Source organism: Typha latifolia, chromosome 2 (genome assembly GCF_019914945.1).
Source record: "Typha latifolia isolate L0001 chromosome 2, TyphaL0001v2, whole genome shotgun sequence".
In the NCBI taxonomy this organism is placed as follows: domain Eukaryota; kingdom Viridiplantae; phylum Streptophyta; class Magnoliopsida; order Poales; family Typhaceae; genus Typha; species Typha latifolia.
The window spans coordinates 15,576,992-15,593,107 of NC_133087.1; the positions used below are offsets into that span (position 1 = coordinate 15,576,992).

At 38.2% G+C, this 16,116-nt stretch overlaps 3 protein-coding genes across 3 annotated transcripts; 1 reads left to right on the top strand and 2 right to left on the bottom strand.

Moving 5' to 3' along the window:
- The first annotated feature begins 564 nt into the window (after positions 1–564).
- On the top strand, positions 565–4,544 carry LOC140781488 (uncharacterized). The gene is made up of 4 exons (XM_073127471.1): positions 565–648; positions 1,442–1,639; positions 3,086–3,178; positions 3,769–4,544. Exons 2-4 carry the CDS (start codon positions 1,536–1,538, stop codon positions 4,304–4,306), a joined length of 735 nt encoding a protein of 244 aa, XP_072983572.1. The 5' UTR covers positions 565–648; positions 1,442–1,535; the 3' UTR covers positions 4,307–4,544.
- Positions 4,545–4,994: 450 nt separating this feature from the next.
- LOC140781487 (putative alpha-L-fucosidase 1) lies at positions 4,995–8,184 on the bottom strand. The gene is made up of 3 exons (XM_073127470.1): positions 7,553–8,184; positions 6,966–7,202; positions 4,995–6,047 (listed from the first exon to the last, which is right to left on the bottom strand). Exons 1-3 carry the CDS (start codon positions 8,113–8,115, stop codon positions 5,276–5,278), a joined length of 1,572 nt encoding a protein of 523 aa, XP_072983571.1. The 5' UTR covers positions 8,116–8,184; the 3' UTR covers positions 4,995–5,275.
- A 919-nt stretch (positions 8,185–9,103) lies between these two features.
- LOC140782353 (probable protein phosphatase 2C 60) lies at positions 9,104–13,720 on the bottom strand. Its single transcript, XM_073128874.1, has 6 exons — positions 13,423–13,720; positions 13,063–13,313; positions 12,458–12,869; positions 11,687–12,054; positions 10,311–10,547; positions 9,104–9,829 (listed from the first exon to the last, which is right to left on the bottom strand). The coding sequence occupies exons 3-6, from the start codon at positions 12,768–12,770 to the stop codon at positions 9,560–9,562; spliced, it is 1,188 nt and encodes a 395-aa protein (XP_072984975.1). The 5' UTR covers positions 12,771–12,869; positions 13,063–13,313; positions 13,423–13,720; the 3' UTR covers positions 9,104–9,559.
- Between the last annotated feature and the right edge of the window lie 2,396 nt (positions 13,721–16,116).

Below are 16,116 nucleotides of genomic sequence, written 5' to 3' on the forward strand. Positions count from 1 at the left end.
ATTTTTCAGCAACTTGAATACCCAAAATTGGCATATAACAAATAAGAAAATTGGCATATAAATTTCTGGCGAAAGCGAGGACCAACGTGGATAAGTGGGTCTTCGGTGACTACCATGTGACAGTAAACATTATTTCAGACATAACGAACTGTAAGGATTGGACGGTGTTGCAGCTCTTTCAAGGCTGCAGTAAATGGTTATCCCTTAACCTCTTAATCAGTATGCTACATGAGTCGTTAGCTCATTTGCTAGCCAGTCATGCCGCTCGCTCACGATCGACGGCAGTATGAGCCGGCCCTATTCTTGATGAGATATGTAACTCAACGTTCACATGAATACAATAATCTACAGAATTTCCTTTGGAAAAAAAAAAAACTTGAGTACCCAAAATCACTCAGAAATTAATTTATCTTGAAATAATTCTCAATCTACTTATATAAATAAGTTTAAAATTTACTTACTGAGGTATATTATTTTCCTTTTAGAAAAAGAAAAGAAAAGAAAAGAAAAGAAAAGAAAGCACATTGTTGGAAGTATTTAAAAGAAAAAACCGATAAATTAGTCGGAATAATTCTGGGTGAGTCGACTCCTCTTCTGCGGACTAGGGCGTGAAAAACTCGTGGGGGCAGAAGGGGGCGGAGAAGAGAGGTAGGAAGAAACCCTAACCCTAATCCAAGAGGTCGTATATCGGCGAACAGGATGGGGAAATCTGAAGTCGTTCCTTGGGATTTTTTAGTATTCTATTCCTTTTTCTGATCTCGCGGTAGATTGTTGTTGGGATAAATTGATGGAAGGAGGAGGACAGGAAATATATTCTTGCTTAATTTTTAAGTTTCTTAGGGTTCATCCGTTTTTTTTTTTTTTTGTTAGAGAATTTATTGATTTCTTGGTTAAAAGAACTGTTTCTCTTCTCTTGCCTTCATCGAAGGGGAAAATTCCCTTATATATATTCTTTCATCAGGCAGTATACTGGATTTGATCTCTTCTTGATGGATGCGTAGGTTGATGGGTGCGATTTATTCTCTTGTTTACGGGGAAATAATTTTTTTGAGGAATCGTAAGATCCTCCCCTTCCGGAGGCGTTTGGTTGCTGCTGATCCTTCTTTAGTAATCAAAAGAACCAATTTTGGGGGGATTATGCCGGGGTAGAGAAATTATATTCTAGTAGTTTGGGTGGTCTATTGTTTATGGCATGTGGCATGCCTTCTTTTGATGTTATCTTGTGATCTGTGGATGCTGCCGAAGTAGGATAGTGGAAGAAATGAAGCTAAAACTTGATGAGATTTTTGGGATCTGCATGGGTGTTGTCGAGAATGAAATATGTGATAACCTTATTTGGTGCAGAAATTGTTGTACGGGTTTAATTCTTTTCTGGAAGTTTGGTGGTTTGATTTGGACTCATGGAGGTGGCTTTGGGTGTGTGTGGTTTTGTTGTGGACAGGAAGGAAGGAAGGTGGTGGTGGTTGTGGTCGTAGTTTTGTTGGCGGTGGTGCAGATTGGTTGCAGCTGGTAGCATTAAGGGGAAAGGAGTGAAGATGAGTCAAAGCAGCCGTAGCCCTCCCAGAGACCGCAGGATCCGGAGTGAGCGTACCTCATACCGCGATGCGCCCTACAGGAGGGACATGCGTCGAGGTTCCAGGTCCATGTGAATCATTTCCTTAGTTTGTGATAGATGCTACCAGGAACTTACAGTACCATTCATTAGGCATGCTAATCTTTATTAAGAAGAATTTATTATGGCTATCTTCATCAAAGGCCCATTTAACCATTATGTTACCTTTATTTCTTTCATATGTTGCTTGTGGATCTTAATATTTAGCAATGGCTTACCAATGCATAGAATAGGCCATTATGAACTTTGCTAGAATTCATCCTTCTATGTAGACAATGCTATTTGTAGACAGATTTTTGTAGTGTACTGCCTGAATATGAGATCCTAATGAGATTCCTGAAAGACCCAACTTATTATGTATCAGACTTGTGCATTAGTTTCCATTTCTTAAAAACTTGTTAACTGTAAGTTGGTCGTATGCAGATGGTTTTGTTTGTTGCAAAGATAAACTACTTTTTTCTAATTAAGTTGGCTCCAATACATGAGCTTTTGCAAGTATAGTAACTTTCAAGTGACATCATTCTGTTTGATAGATAATATTACTAATAATCCAAGCATACTTGCAATACTTATTTGGTACTATGTTCCCTTGGCTTATGCATTTGTTTGATCTGATGGTCCAGATTTATGGTTAGTAGAATTAGGAATACTGAGGGATGCTTCTCTCAGTGGATTTTTATTTTTATTTTATTTTAACTCAGCTGTTCAATTTTTGTTAGGATAGAATTCTTTTTTCAAATCAGGTTTTTGCCGTCGCAGTTTTGTAGTTTGATTTAATTCTTACTGATCAGTGAATCATACTCTCTGTACGTGTAACTTTTTGATGAAAAAAATGACTCAACATGACTAGTTCACTGGGAAACTATATAAATAATAGCAAAGTTGGATGAAACAGAAGGATAGTACTTACAAAGTGTTTTCCATACATTAGCAAATATCTAGGAGAATATTTATGATTAGTTAACTTCAATAGTAATCTTATTTTGTATAGGTTCTTTTGTAGTGGGTTTGAAACTTTTGGCATGAACAATAGATGTAACTATTATGTGCTGATAAGCTGCTGAACAGTTATATTTTTGTGAAAATGTGTTTGTTAATATTGTAGTCACCTGATTCTTATTTTCTTTCCTTCATGGTCTGTAAGAACTTGTCTGTATCTTGTACTTGTGATATCTATGCACGACAAATGACACTAAGGCCTCATTGGGTTCCTACATACTTAAGATTGTTCATAAAAGCACCCATTATGTCAAATGTTCTTGTCACATTGATTCTATTTTCTATCCTTAATGGCCTATGACAACTTGTCTGTACCTTATGACATCTATGCATGATTTTTGTCGCTAAAGCACTATCAATTTCTATATTTTTAAGATTGTTCTTGAAAGCACTTTAAGATATGCAAAATATTCATTATCACTAGAACATGCAAATGTCATAATAAACTTACCATCCTTTATTTGTTGCTTTCAGGCGAATTGATTTGTGCAAGAATTGCAAAAGGCCAGGACATTTTGCTAGAGAATGCCCAAATGTGGCTGTCTGCAATAACTGTGGCCTTCCTGGGTAAGAGATAAGAATCACTATTCCATATGTCCTATGAGATAACAGATAGCCCAGTAAAATTGCCTTGTATCTATTTGACTTACACTAGCTTGAACTTTGCTACTTACTGATTTGTCATTTTTCTTTTTAATTTTAAGGTGGTAAGTATGTGGTTAAATGTTTTTGAAGAACCATAATGCATTAGATTTAGTAATCCAGGTCTTATGTCTATATAGTGCATATGTTCCTGGAAACATTTACCATCTTGTTCAGTTATCTTTCTGTGCCTCCCCCACTTTTCCGGTTCCTTTTAATTCTTTAAAGCAGTTTCAAATATCTGTTCAATGCACTATAGGCAAACTGATTTTAGAAAACGGATTGAATAATTGTAAGCATAATGTGATGTGCTCATTGTTTCTAATTGAATTTAGATGCCCCATTCGTAACCTCTTATTCTCCCATTCCCTATTCTGAAGTGCAGCTCATTGCATTTGTTATGCCACCACAATACATTGGCCTAGAGTTAAGACTTAAGACCACTCCATTAATTTTGTTAATTTTTTCTGTACTGACTTGGAATTTGATCTTTATATGTTTTGATTGATGGCCAGGCACATTGCAGCTGAGTGCAGTACAAAGTCTCTCTGCTGGAACTGCAAAGAACCTGGCCACATGGCCAGCAACTGTCCAAATGAGGGCATCTGCCACACCTGCGGGAAGGCCGGACACCTTGCAAGGGACTGCATGGCGCCGCAGCTGCCACCAGGAGATCTGAGGCTCTGCAACAACTGCTACAAGCAGGGACACATTGCTGCTGACTGCACCAATGAGAAGGCCTGCAACAACTGTAGGAAGACTGGACATCTCGCACGCGACTGTCCTAACGAGCCTGTCTGCAACCTGTGCAACATAGCTGGACATGTTGCCAGACAGTGTCCCAAGGCAGATGTGCTTGCTGAAAGGGGCGGTGGTGGCAGTCTTCGTGGCGGCTTCCGAGATGTTGTCTGCAGGAGTTGTAACCAGATGGGCCATATGAGCAGGGAGTGCATGGGCCCCCTCATGATATGTCACAACTGTGGTGGAAGGGGTCACTTTGCATATGAGTGCCCATCTGGGAGGTTCTTGGACCGTGGACCTCGAAGATACTGAATTAACTGGTTTTGGAAAACAGCAGAGATGTTAACTGTGCACATTGTGTGCTGCTACCTTAGTTTAATTTCTTTCAATTTTCTTACTTCGGAGATCAGATTCTGTGAGCAAGCATATGCTGTGGAGTTGTAGTAATAAATCACGAATCTACTTCTGATTTTATTCTGCAACTGTTTTGAAGATCTGGTGTGGAACCTCTGAAATGTTAGTCTTGACTCCTATGCATTGTGTTATGGTATATATTGTGATACAGTCGTGTATGTATGTTTATATTCAAGCTTACCGTGCTGATTTGATTGGATCTTAGATATTCCAAGCTCACAAGCTACTTATCTAGAGAGCAAGAGCATTTACGGCATTATCATTATATTTCTTCCCTTTCAATTTGTGTTCATAGTATCTAATATATACTACTTATGACAACTGTGGTCACCTTGTGCTGCTTATTCATTATGATGAGTGTATACTGATGCGCGATAGGAACCAATCAATATGTGGCAACTGATCTTACTACCCGTTTGTTATTGCATTCCATTGTAGCACACTCATTTTCCTATCCTTCATCTTTGCTGTTTTTAGATATCAATAAGCACTTTGTGGAAAAACTTACCTTTTGAAGGTATATATTAATTGAAGTACCAAAAACTCATGGTTGTACCCTTGCATGATAGAGATGATAGGAGGAAAGTAGCAATACCAGTGGTTGTGGCCCTTGTTATTGTTAGAATCCAATAACGAGTTTTACAAAATGAACAATCTTTTACAAGCTCTGCATGATATCAAGGGGACAATCGAGATTAAAAAATATTCCGTGATTCCAGGAAGGTAATAATCATATGACTTGGATGGATACAGGAAAAATAAATTACAAATCAGGGGTCGAAACTTATGACTGCTTACCACATTATATCACACTGTGTGGTCTTCAATCCTCAGGATAGCTTTAACAGATGAAAGCATGCCTGAACACTACATTGTTGCTATGCTCATATTGCCAGAGTGGTTATGTGTTGGTATCATTATAATTTGGCGGCTGTTAGAGGAAGATGTCTTATTACCATCAGGTAAATCATATTTGATGGAGAAGGGATCCATGAAGATGCCAATAAATGAAATCAGAGGATCAGCACGGGAGCCGTCTATGAAGAACCTCAAAGATTGTGCTTCAACCATCTGAAGTCGCAGCAGTCTTTTGTATCCAATTGTTGTTCCTCTGATCATCGTCTTCCACTCTCCATCGATCAGAATATCGACATGAAACTCGACGACACGTTGTCCCATTTGAATGGGCTCTTGGATTTGTAGCACATTGAAGGAGGCTGGCTGGCCCAAGTCGAGGAAAATTATCCACTCGGACTGCGACTCATCAGGAGCCCAGTAAGTATAGATACCTTCTTGGAGGACATTCGAGGGATCAAACCGAGGATCACCGAGACCTCCACGCACACTACTTGCAGTAATAGTGGCATCCTGAGCCAAGTTCTGAGAGAATATGGTGCTCCGAAGTGTAGTAAAATCTTGAAGCACTTGAAGATCTTCATCAGCTATTAGCCCAGATGAATTGGGAGGAACATTCAATATCAAGAGGCAGTTCCTGCCAACTGATTTGTAATATATATCAAGCAGAGTTACTGCAGACTTTGGCCGCTCAGACTTGTGCCAGAACCACCCTGGCCTGATGGATACATCGCACTCTGCGGGGACCCAGTCACGGCCATGAGGATCTCCTCTACCAGAATATCTATTATGTACAGTTGAAAACAAATTAGTAAACTTACCACATTGTAGAACTTTATGTCACTCATGAAAACAATAGGACCCATGATCAGCATATTGAAACTAGATTTAATAAACATTTATGAGTGTCTTTAAAAGATAACCTAGAAGGTAGCATGATAGATTGACAGCCTTACGGTTCTCAGTTGTCACAATAGGGAAGTTTTCCTGATTATTTTCTTGACCCTAATAAAGGTCTGCCAAGAAAAGAGAGACACCACAAGGCAAATTCGTCACGCTGGAGCAGTGCTGCCTAGCCTATTGTGCAAGCAACATAATAACTACTCTCTATACACAATTGCTTCCAATAGTGATCAGCTCCAATTAAAATTTTAAACATGAAGATTCCAAAACAGAAACCTTTCAGAGTTCTTAAACCCAAGAAGTACATTTATCAAAGTATGAATTTAAGAGCACTCTCACATGACATGACAAATAAATGCAACTATTCTGGAATATGTTCTCCTTTTCAGAGACGATACGTATGTATAGATACCTTCACGTACTAAGAACTAAAAAAATTAGTACAGGTAATTATGAAGAGGATAAAGGAGGTATTCATGATGGAGCAGGAGCACAGAGATCAGCTATAATTGAGAAGCATCGCCAATATAGCATGATGATTAGACAAATACTTCTTGAAAATAGAGACATTATTAGTATGTTGAATATATTCTAAATTGGAAATCTGATCATCGTTATGCTAGTGTCTTCGGTGGCGAAAATAGGAGGAGGGTTAATGTGATTTTCTCCTGCAATTGCGAACGAGTCATGACTACATTCATGGGCTCAAAAACAGATGCTATAACACATTGAGAGGATAAAATTATTCTTGATTCAAAGACAACTTAAAACTTAATAATTGGATGAGAAAAGAACATACTGGTCATCTGTGTGGCCAATTGTAACAGAGCTCCGATTGAAAAGAGACCAGCAAGTAGAACTAGCTACTCCTGCCTCATCTCCAACCCATCGGCTATCTGGTCCAGCGTCGGAGAATATAACCGCCTGGGGCTGGAGCTGATGAATAAGACTAAACCAGCATTCAAACAAGTAATCCATGTCCTTCTCGCCCTCACCCTTTGCACCATCCAACCACACCTCCTGGATATCACCATAACTGCTCCAAAATATTCCAGGAATGAAGAATTTGAAGATTACTTACAAGAATTCAATGAGAAGTATAAAGGGATCCCATTTTTGCTGATGAAAACAATCTTACGCAAATCCACTCCTTAAAATCAGCAAAACCCTTTCACCACGTCAAAAACTCAGATAGAACAAAACACAAATTTAGCCATTATTATATTTTTCCCATGAAGAAGATTTCAGAATCGCATCTTTACGCGAACCAGAGCTCTAATTCAGGAAAAACCCACAAAACCAAGAAGAAAAAGAACGAAAATTTTTTTTTGCCACAAAAACACCCATTTTTATCCAACAATCCTATCAAAGAGGAAACTTCCATACCCAGTAAGCAATTCCCTCATCTGGCCTAAGTAGTGCTCGTTATACTCCACTGTCTTCCCATAGGAAGAATCATGGCGATCCCACGGCGAGAGGTAGACCCCCATGCCGATGCCGAACTTCTTCGCCGCTGCCGCGAGCTCCGCGACGACGTCCCCTTGGCCTTCTTTCCAAGGACTCGAGCGAACAGAGTAGTTGGTGTAAGAAGACGGCCAGAGGCAGAAGCCATCATGGTGCTTCGCCGTGATGACGACCCTAGCAAATCCGCCGGCCGCGGCGGCGCGCGCCCATTGGTAGGCGTCGAGGTCGGAGGGGTTGAAAACAGAGGGCTCCGCGAAGCCGGAGCCCCACTCGGAATCGGTGAAGGTGTTGGGGCCGAAGTGGATGAAGAGGGCCATCTCGCCGAGTTGCCATCGGAGCTGGGAGGAGGAGGGGATGGGTAGGATGGGAAGAGGAGGGGGGGTAGGATTGGAAGAGGCGTAGAGCGGCGTTGGGAAGTAGAGTAGTAGTAGTAGTAGTAGGAGCAGGAGTAGAAGCGGAGCATTTGGAGGATCTTTGATGCCCATTTTGGCTGATGTTTCTTTCTGTGTGTTCGAGAGAGAATGAGAAAGAAAAAGAAGGCATCCAAAGAGCTTCCATCAGACGTGGAAGAGGTTATTAGAAGCAAAGAAAGGGTAAAAAATCATGATAATTATATCTTGACCTCTTAATTATCAAACACATATACTTATATAATTCCTTAAGCTATTTAAATATATTGCTAAGTCATCTTAATATTTCATTAGAACTTCTCATATAAATAATTTTAAAAATTCTTACTAACTTAATAGACAAACTAAATTGCCTCCCTCTTCCTCTTCCTCCTCCTTTATTCGTTACATTTATTTTTAGCAACCCATCTCTACAGCAATTTCTCTAAATATTAATCTCTAAATGGATCTTCTCAAATTCCTTTAAAATATGCTTCTAATAGGAGAGGGAAAGAAAGAAAGTAATAGTATTTTTATTCGTCTAATTAGTTAGTCAATTTTTCTAATAGAATTTTCAAGGATTTGTGATATAATTAAATAATTTATGAGATATATTGTTCACATTTTTTAAAAGAAAGAGTTGAAGGTGGACATAATGTAATTAATCTAATATACATTTGTATAAGTTCACAAAGCTAATCATAAGCGACAAACGAGCTAATCCTCTTCAATATATAGATAGAATAATTAGGCCAACTCTTCCATAAGTATATCGAAACCATTCACATATAGCATCCGTGGAGAATCTACTAAATATTAATCCTAAAATTTATGGAAGTATTAAAAATCATAACCTCTATTATGTATTGATAGAACCTAAATTTATCTTTGTTATTACCAGTCTTTTCTTTGAAAAAAAATATAGCACCACTTGTTTTCGAGTGAAATATATTTTCTCACAATTATTAAAAGATTAATTATTATTTTTATCAGCTTAAGATTTTAGACTAGTTAATAGGTTAATATGAGAAGACATGAGCTCTTATTCATTGTTTGTCACATTTATAGATCAGGATGATGCATATGAAAAAAATCAAGAGAAAGCTCATTGCTGCATCAACTAAAAAATATTCACTCATGACAATCTTTTTTTTAAAGTCTGAAGGATTTGGCCATCTCTATCTATAAAGATCAAAAGATTCCATGAACCGAACACAAATGAGGTTTCTTGTGAACAACACCAAACAATATACAGAGCTAAGCCCACATGGTGAAAGGAAAATAAAAAAGAAAAAGAAAAAGAAAAAGAAAAAAAAAGATGGAGATGGTAAAGAAACATAACTAGAAAACTAATACAAACTCCATCTTCAATCTTGCTATTAATACACTAGGAAGTGAGATCTCTCTAATCCTGTAATCAAGAGGGATTGGATGCTCTCGGCGACGATGTATGATGAAGTAGATCGATGTCACCTGCATCGAAGAAATATCCAGGTGCGTGTTTGATGTAGTAAAGCGAAAGGAGGTGGAGTTGGCTTCATCAAGAATTGCTTAGCTCTGCTGGAGTTGTGCACGGTGCAAGTGAGTTCGCAGGCAGACTAATGCCACCCCCTCTTAGAGACAGTGAGGGACCTTTGTTCGAGCTGGCTTTGCTAATAAGATTAGAATCGAGGAATACAACGACAATGGTTATATCATCATGGAAATGCCGTCGCACTCCGCGATCGATCTTCTTGAGATCAGAGTATCTCATTTCTCTTTTCTTAGCTGCCTCGTGCAATGCAGCTTTCATGAGCTTTCGAGCACTCCCCTGCATGAACCAAATTTGCAACTGAGAACAATTTTATAAAGCAATTCAGAGCCGTCATCTCAGTCCACATCTTTTTTAAATACGACATTACCAGTATATTTGCCCATACAACATTCTCTTCCCAGAGAATGCTGCATCTCCCTATCCAAATTATAGAATGCCGATAATTCTACTAACTAGGTCAATATCTTGCCAATGTCTTAAGAACTTTGCTTAGGCATGCCTAGAATGCAGTAAGCATATGTAGGTAGTCCTTGAATTTTGTTGACAATGAATGGATAGGAAGAACCAACTCATACAGTTTACTAGCCTAGTATCCATCAGTGAAAGAACATCCTCTACAATATTTGTAAGTAGAGAGTAATTTTAGAGGGCAGCGCCTAATCTAAAGAATGCATTGAGCAAATGCATTTACTGTCCAAAGAGCTACACGCTAAAGAACAGATCTGTACAAGAAGACTATTGAGAATGAAACACGTACACTGTGGGGATGATTTTGGACAATATCAACTGCTTCCTGATTGCTGAGGTGCTCCCAGAGTCCATCAGATGCAAAAATGAGAAATTGATCATGTGACTGTAATGGTTGCACAGAAATTGATGGTTCAGAACTAAGTATTGGTTTTTTAAATGGCTCTCGAAGTCGAAACTTGGAATACAAAGGCTCCCTATTGAACTCTGGTTTCTTAAGGTATACATCTCCAATTGACCTTGATACCTGCAAAAGAGAAAATACTTCCTGAGCATTGATACATTAAGGCAACAATCAATAGAAACACAGATATGTAACATGAAAACATATAGATCTGAGATGGTCCTCAGGAAGAGTTAGGGAAGCTTCCTATCTACCGAGATGGACACAATGGAACGAACACCTTCTTTGAAAGTTCACGTCATCAAAAAGGACCTACAACAACTGAAAGTACCTAAAACAGAAATGCTAATGATATTGGATTGAGACATACAAGCACAGAAAGAATGCTAAAGAATATTGTCGACCACATAACTTGGGAATTGAAAGCACATCTTGATGCAGGAGTCATAAAATAAATATGAACTATAATGCAGTTTGAGATTCTACCTCATTAACGCAGGGCCACTACACATCATATAACATACCATATCTACTTTGAGATCATGCATTTCACAGATGAGGAGCCACAGTAATATGTAAAGGGTTGCTTAGACACTCTAAATATTCTAGAAAGTTGTCAAGAGAATGAATTTCTGATTTAATGGCCATCCATCATTTATCTTCAGGTTGAAAGAACTTAGATCTCATGGGACTATTCTGGGGCTTAAAGTCTCTCAGCCTCACACTCACTCATTTTTGGAGACCTTGATATAGGGGGATAGGTCATAATTTCAACCTATTAGTATTTGACATATAGATTACTTGGAATACCCAATCATATAGAACATATTTTGTGTCAATCACACATCAAACATAAAATAATTGTGTGCTTATTTGCATGCTTGATAGAGCATCTTTTTTTTAGATATACAGTAGCAACTCAATGGTCTTATAAGTGGCTTTCGACAATTTATATCTATACAAATAAGTGACACACCCATTAACTAATTCATCTGTTGTATGTTCATCTTCTTAACTAGTAAATATTCAGAAAATCTGTTTTCTTAAGCTAAATTACAAAAAAAAAGTGAAGGATTAAACTGTAATATATTATATAGATGTGGAAAAAGGGTCCAATGTAGAAAATATGCATATACATGATAGTATCCGCCACACGGAATGATGTAAAGTATCTAGATATCCACGATGGGCAAAGATTTATAGGGGACAAGTTGCTTTGTCTCAAACTGCAAACTAAATGAAACAGGAAAAAGGCCAAGTACCTGGATAATGCCCTTGACACGCCAAACATTATGCTTTAAGACGACAATTTGTGAGTCATCAGGATGTAACGAACGCAACTCTTGTCTAACTGACTCAATGCTTGCATTATGTTCTGTTGATAGCTGGATTGCCAGAATCTCTCCAGTTGCCTTAACAAGCCTCCCTAAAACAACTCGGGAGTCTCCAAGGTTAGCAATATAGAGAGTTCCTCCACAAATTATGCCAACTAGACAGCAAGAGCCAACAGCAGCAATCTGAGGTTTGATGGGCCACTGTTTGGTGACCAAAGAAAAGAACCCATCTTCTGTAGCCTGGAATGCTTTTCTAATTACATCAGTTGACATTGAGTGTTGCTCTGATGCAAATCCTGCAAAGTATAGATTTATGGTAACAAATTCTACCAAATGGAATATCGACCCTAAGTACATACTACAGCATTGTTTTTTAAAAATGATCGGGTCAAAATAAGTTAAATTTTAATGGAAAATCCAGTATGCATCTGAAGTTACATAAAGAAATGGAGGAGAAAGCTCAGTCAGAGACCATGCAACTGAAAAGCATATAATAAATAAGGTATTCTTGGAATTTTCACCGTGCAAGTACTTGAAGCAATATTACTTTCATGCTTATATTGGACAAAATGTATGCATTCACTTCATTTATTGTGAGGAACATCTAGTAAAGCTATGAGCTATAACATCACTACCCAACAAAGGAAAGAACAAGTTGAAGAAGAGTTACAAATGCTATCTCAAACATCAGAATCTTACTCTTGATATGATGAAAGAGATGGTTGTTGATATATTGGGATGTCTCCGGACCACCATGTCCATCATAGATCCCGATGAAGGTCCCATAAGGCCCAGACTCAAGCGAGCTCAGCGGACCAGACTCGACCTGGCTCTGGTCCTCGAGTAAGTTGTTCGCCTGCATGACAGCCATGGAGAAGTCACCGCACACATGCTGGCCACAGTCCTTGTACCAGAGAAGCCCGTCTTGCCGAGCATCGGAGCCTGTGTGGGCGTACCGATCCAATGATGGGCCCCAACAGGCCCTCAAGAGGTTCATCAAAGCAGCTAACATCCCTCATCTCACCAAGAACTGCCTCATAGATCGAGCTATCATCTATATTTTACAAGTCTATCTATCCAAAATGCAATCACAAGGATCCCTCTTCCTTCACTGTAATTGGAAAAACAAGCAAAATACACGGCAAACAACGGATGTTAGACTACGAACAAACGACTACAACACCAAAAATTTTAACTTGCCTCTATTGAGCTACTTGAAAGCAAGGAAAACAAAAACACACTGGGCCACGCTACAGATCATAAGAATATGAGATCCAAACTAAGCATCCACATTCCTTTCTTACCTCCTATATCAACCAATGCGCAATGAGGAAAACGTTGGGCTTCGACTACCGCTGCTACTTTCAAAGACGACTTCCAACTTCAAATCTGATGGAAGCCCCCGTCCAGCGTTATAAATCCACCTCCCTTATTCCCCACGTAAGAAGAAAAAGAGGTGCCAAGAAATCTACTGATCGGAAAAGGACCAAAAATAGCACCATCTCGTCATCTTGGGCTCACAAATTCCAAGCTAAAGAAAACCCACTTCACTTTTCTACAAAGAAAGAGGAACAAATACATCAGCGAGCGAATTAGATCTCCTCCCTTAGATAAAACATCAACATGGTTCAAAGAAGGAGAAAAAAAAACCCCCAAAAGATCACCTTTTTTTCTCGGTTGAGTTGCGCCCAGATCTGAACGCTGATCAAATCACAGAGAAACCGATGGGCTCCTCTTCTCGGAATCCCACAGAGGACAGAGAGGCGAGAGAGGAGAAAAAAAGGAGGGGTCTTTCTTCTTCTGCTGGGTTCCAATCACTCGATTTGGTCGATTGGGGCAACTAGGAAACGCACCCAAAAAAGAGCTCTCTCTCTCTCTCTCTCTCTCTCTCTCTCTCTCTGTGTCGCTAAGGAGACAAAAATACTTATAAAGAACCAACAAAGGAGAGCTCAACGCCAGCCCAGCTATGGGATCCACCAATCCAGAGCTATAGAGAGAGAGAGAGAAGAGAAGGGCATATTCGGAAGAAGGCGATGGGTAAAATGGACACGAAGATAAGGATCATTTCAGGAATAAAAATTGCTTCTTTTTTTCTCCATCTAACTTGTGAGAAATATATAATAATATATATATATATATATATATCTTAATGAGCAATGGCCTTTTCACTCTCTTCTTCTTCTTCTCCACTGTATTTTGACTAACTTAGAACTAAAGCGACGACTCCACCATCTACACGTGTGTTAATCAATCCATCCACAATCAACCGATCATCTGCAACCCAAGTTGCAGCAACTTTTGCTGGATCCCTCGTTTTTTTTTTTTTAAAAAAAAACTGAAGTAGACTGTAACTAGAATTTATTATCAAAATAGAGCCTAATTTACTAAAGCCCTGATAAAAAAATTCTACACTGATCGGTTCAATATTTTTATTGTTAGATATTTTTTTATTTTAACCGTTGAAAGACTGAGTTAAAAAAATTTATATATATAAAACGCTGAACAAATATTTTTACCTAAGAAAAAAAATACTAATTAGTTCAACAATTTTATTAGAATTACGGTGAATTAAATTCTATTTAATAATAAATTTAAGAGATAGTCTATTTTAGTAAAAAAAAATTAGAACACGAGTTCTGTCAAAAACTCTGATCTCTGAGTAAGTAAATGTTTAACTTTAACCTCCAAATTTAATATATTTATTTTCCCTAAATCTAATGCATGGCTGCCATTTGTGAACTCTTGATAAGGGCTGGTCAACTATCTCATCTCATCTATCCATGATAATTGTACAGGACCATTTGGTCCTTCTTACCGACTCTTTCATCATTCTACTTTTATAACAGTATCTCTTGGAAACAAAACAAGCCATATTTTTCAGTTTGATCCTAACAATTACTCGAACAATAGAGGGGTTTTTTTTTTTCACTTTGATCACTTCGTATGATCAATATTAGATCCAGGTTTGGGATGAAATTTTGATAATTTTCACCGGTAACTCTATATATGTATATAGTTTAGATTCGCTGTTCTAACTTATATATCAAAGAGAGTTAGCCTATAAAAATTAAAATAGGATATTATACCGGGAGGCTAAGAGGAGAATCAAAATTGAAATCTTAATAACTTTTGTTGAGTTGGCAGCTAATGAAAGGTCCATCTTGAAAACTGGTTGCATGAATTGGTGGAAAGGGTGTACAAAGTCCAGATAGGGATGCAAGTGGTCCAGAGTTAATGAGTGGCTCTTTGAAACAAATTGCTTGTTGGTCGAAGTGGCACCTAATTAATGCAATCAAACTACATAATTACTGCAATATCAAGGAATCAATTGGCATTTCCTCTAGGTTCTTGATTGCTTTATAAAATTAGAAGTTGGAGTTGAGCTCTTAACTTATTCTTCTTCTTCTTTTTTTCCTCCTTTCATTCCAAGGGCATGATGCCAAATGCACTCAAAGTGTATTAAGTCTGAATCATAAGTCAATATATCAGAAAAGTTAGTTAGTCTTTTACAATAAGTATAAGATTAGGGCTAAACTAGAACTTTCACTCCCTCTACAATTCATCTCGTATACAAATGAATAGAAAATCCTACTTAGACTACTTTAATGAGAGGGTCGACTTAGTTGTCTATAACCTACGAACTCTTTTTTTTTTTTTTTTACAGTGAGAGATCACGACCATGTCAATGTGTAAATTTGTGACCTCCAAAGCCAATGCAAAGTAGTTGTTTAGCCATGTGAGAGAGCATTGTTGGTCTCCAAAATGAGGCTGGATTCCAGTTCAAAATTCTCTTTGATGGTGATAGAATGATGCAAGACAATGTAGGGGGTTCCCAGATGCTTCCTCCTCCTACCTAAATTACTTCTCTTTCCTTTACAGAGTCACATGCATGCATTGAGTTTATAATTAATTAGGCTGTGATTTAGATTGATAGGAAAACTTTAATCATCTTCATTAAAGCCATGTGAGATGTATGGTTTCAAGTTTCAACTCCCTCCTGTGCTGAAGTTGTACAGGGCAGTTAGGACAAAGAACTCGTCGAAGCTTATCAATGAGCATCAGAGGAAGGATAACACCAGAGCTTCCAAGTACCTGAGAGGGGGATTTAGAGGTCAGAGGCCGCCAAAATTTTACTTTCCTCTTTTTAAGACTCTGTTATTAAGTTCTCTCTAGAGAAGCCACCGTAAGATGCCTAACTAATGGTCTATCGCCTTTTAGATGCAAACATGAATAGTTAAGCACCTTAGAATTTATTAAAATATATTAAAAAAATGAGGGATGAACAAAAAATAAGTATACCCACCTTAATTCATGAGTTAAAAAATTTCTTAATTTAGAATGTGTATGTAAAAAAACGG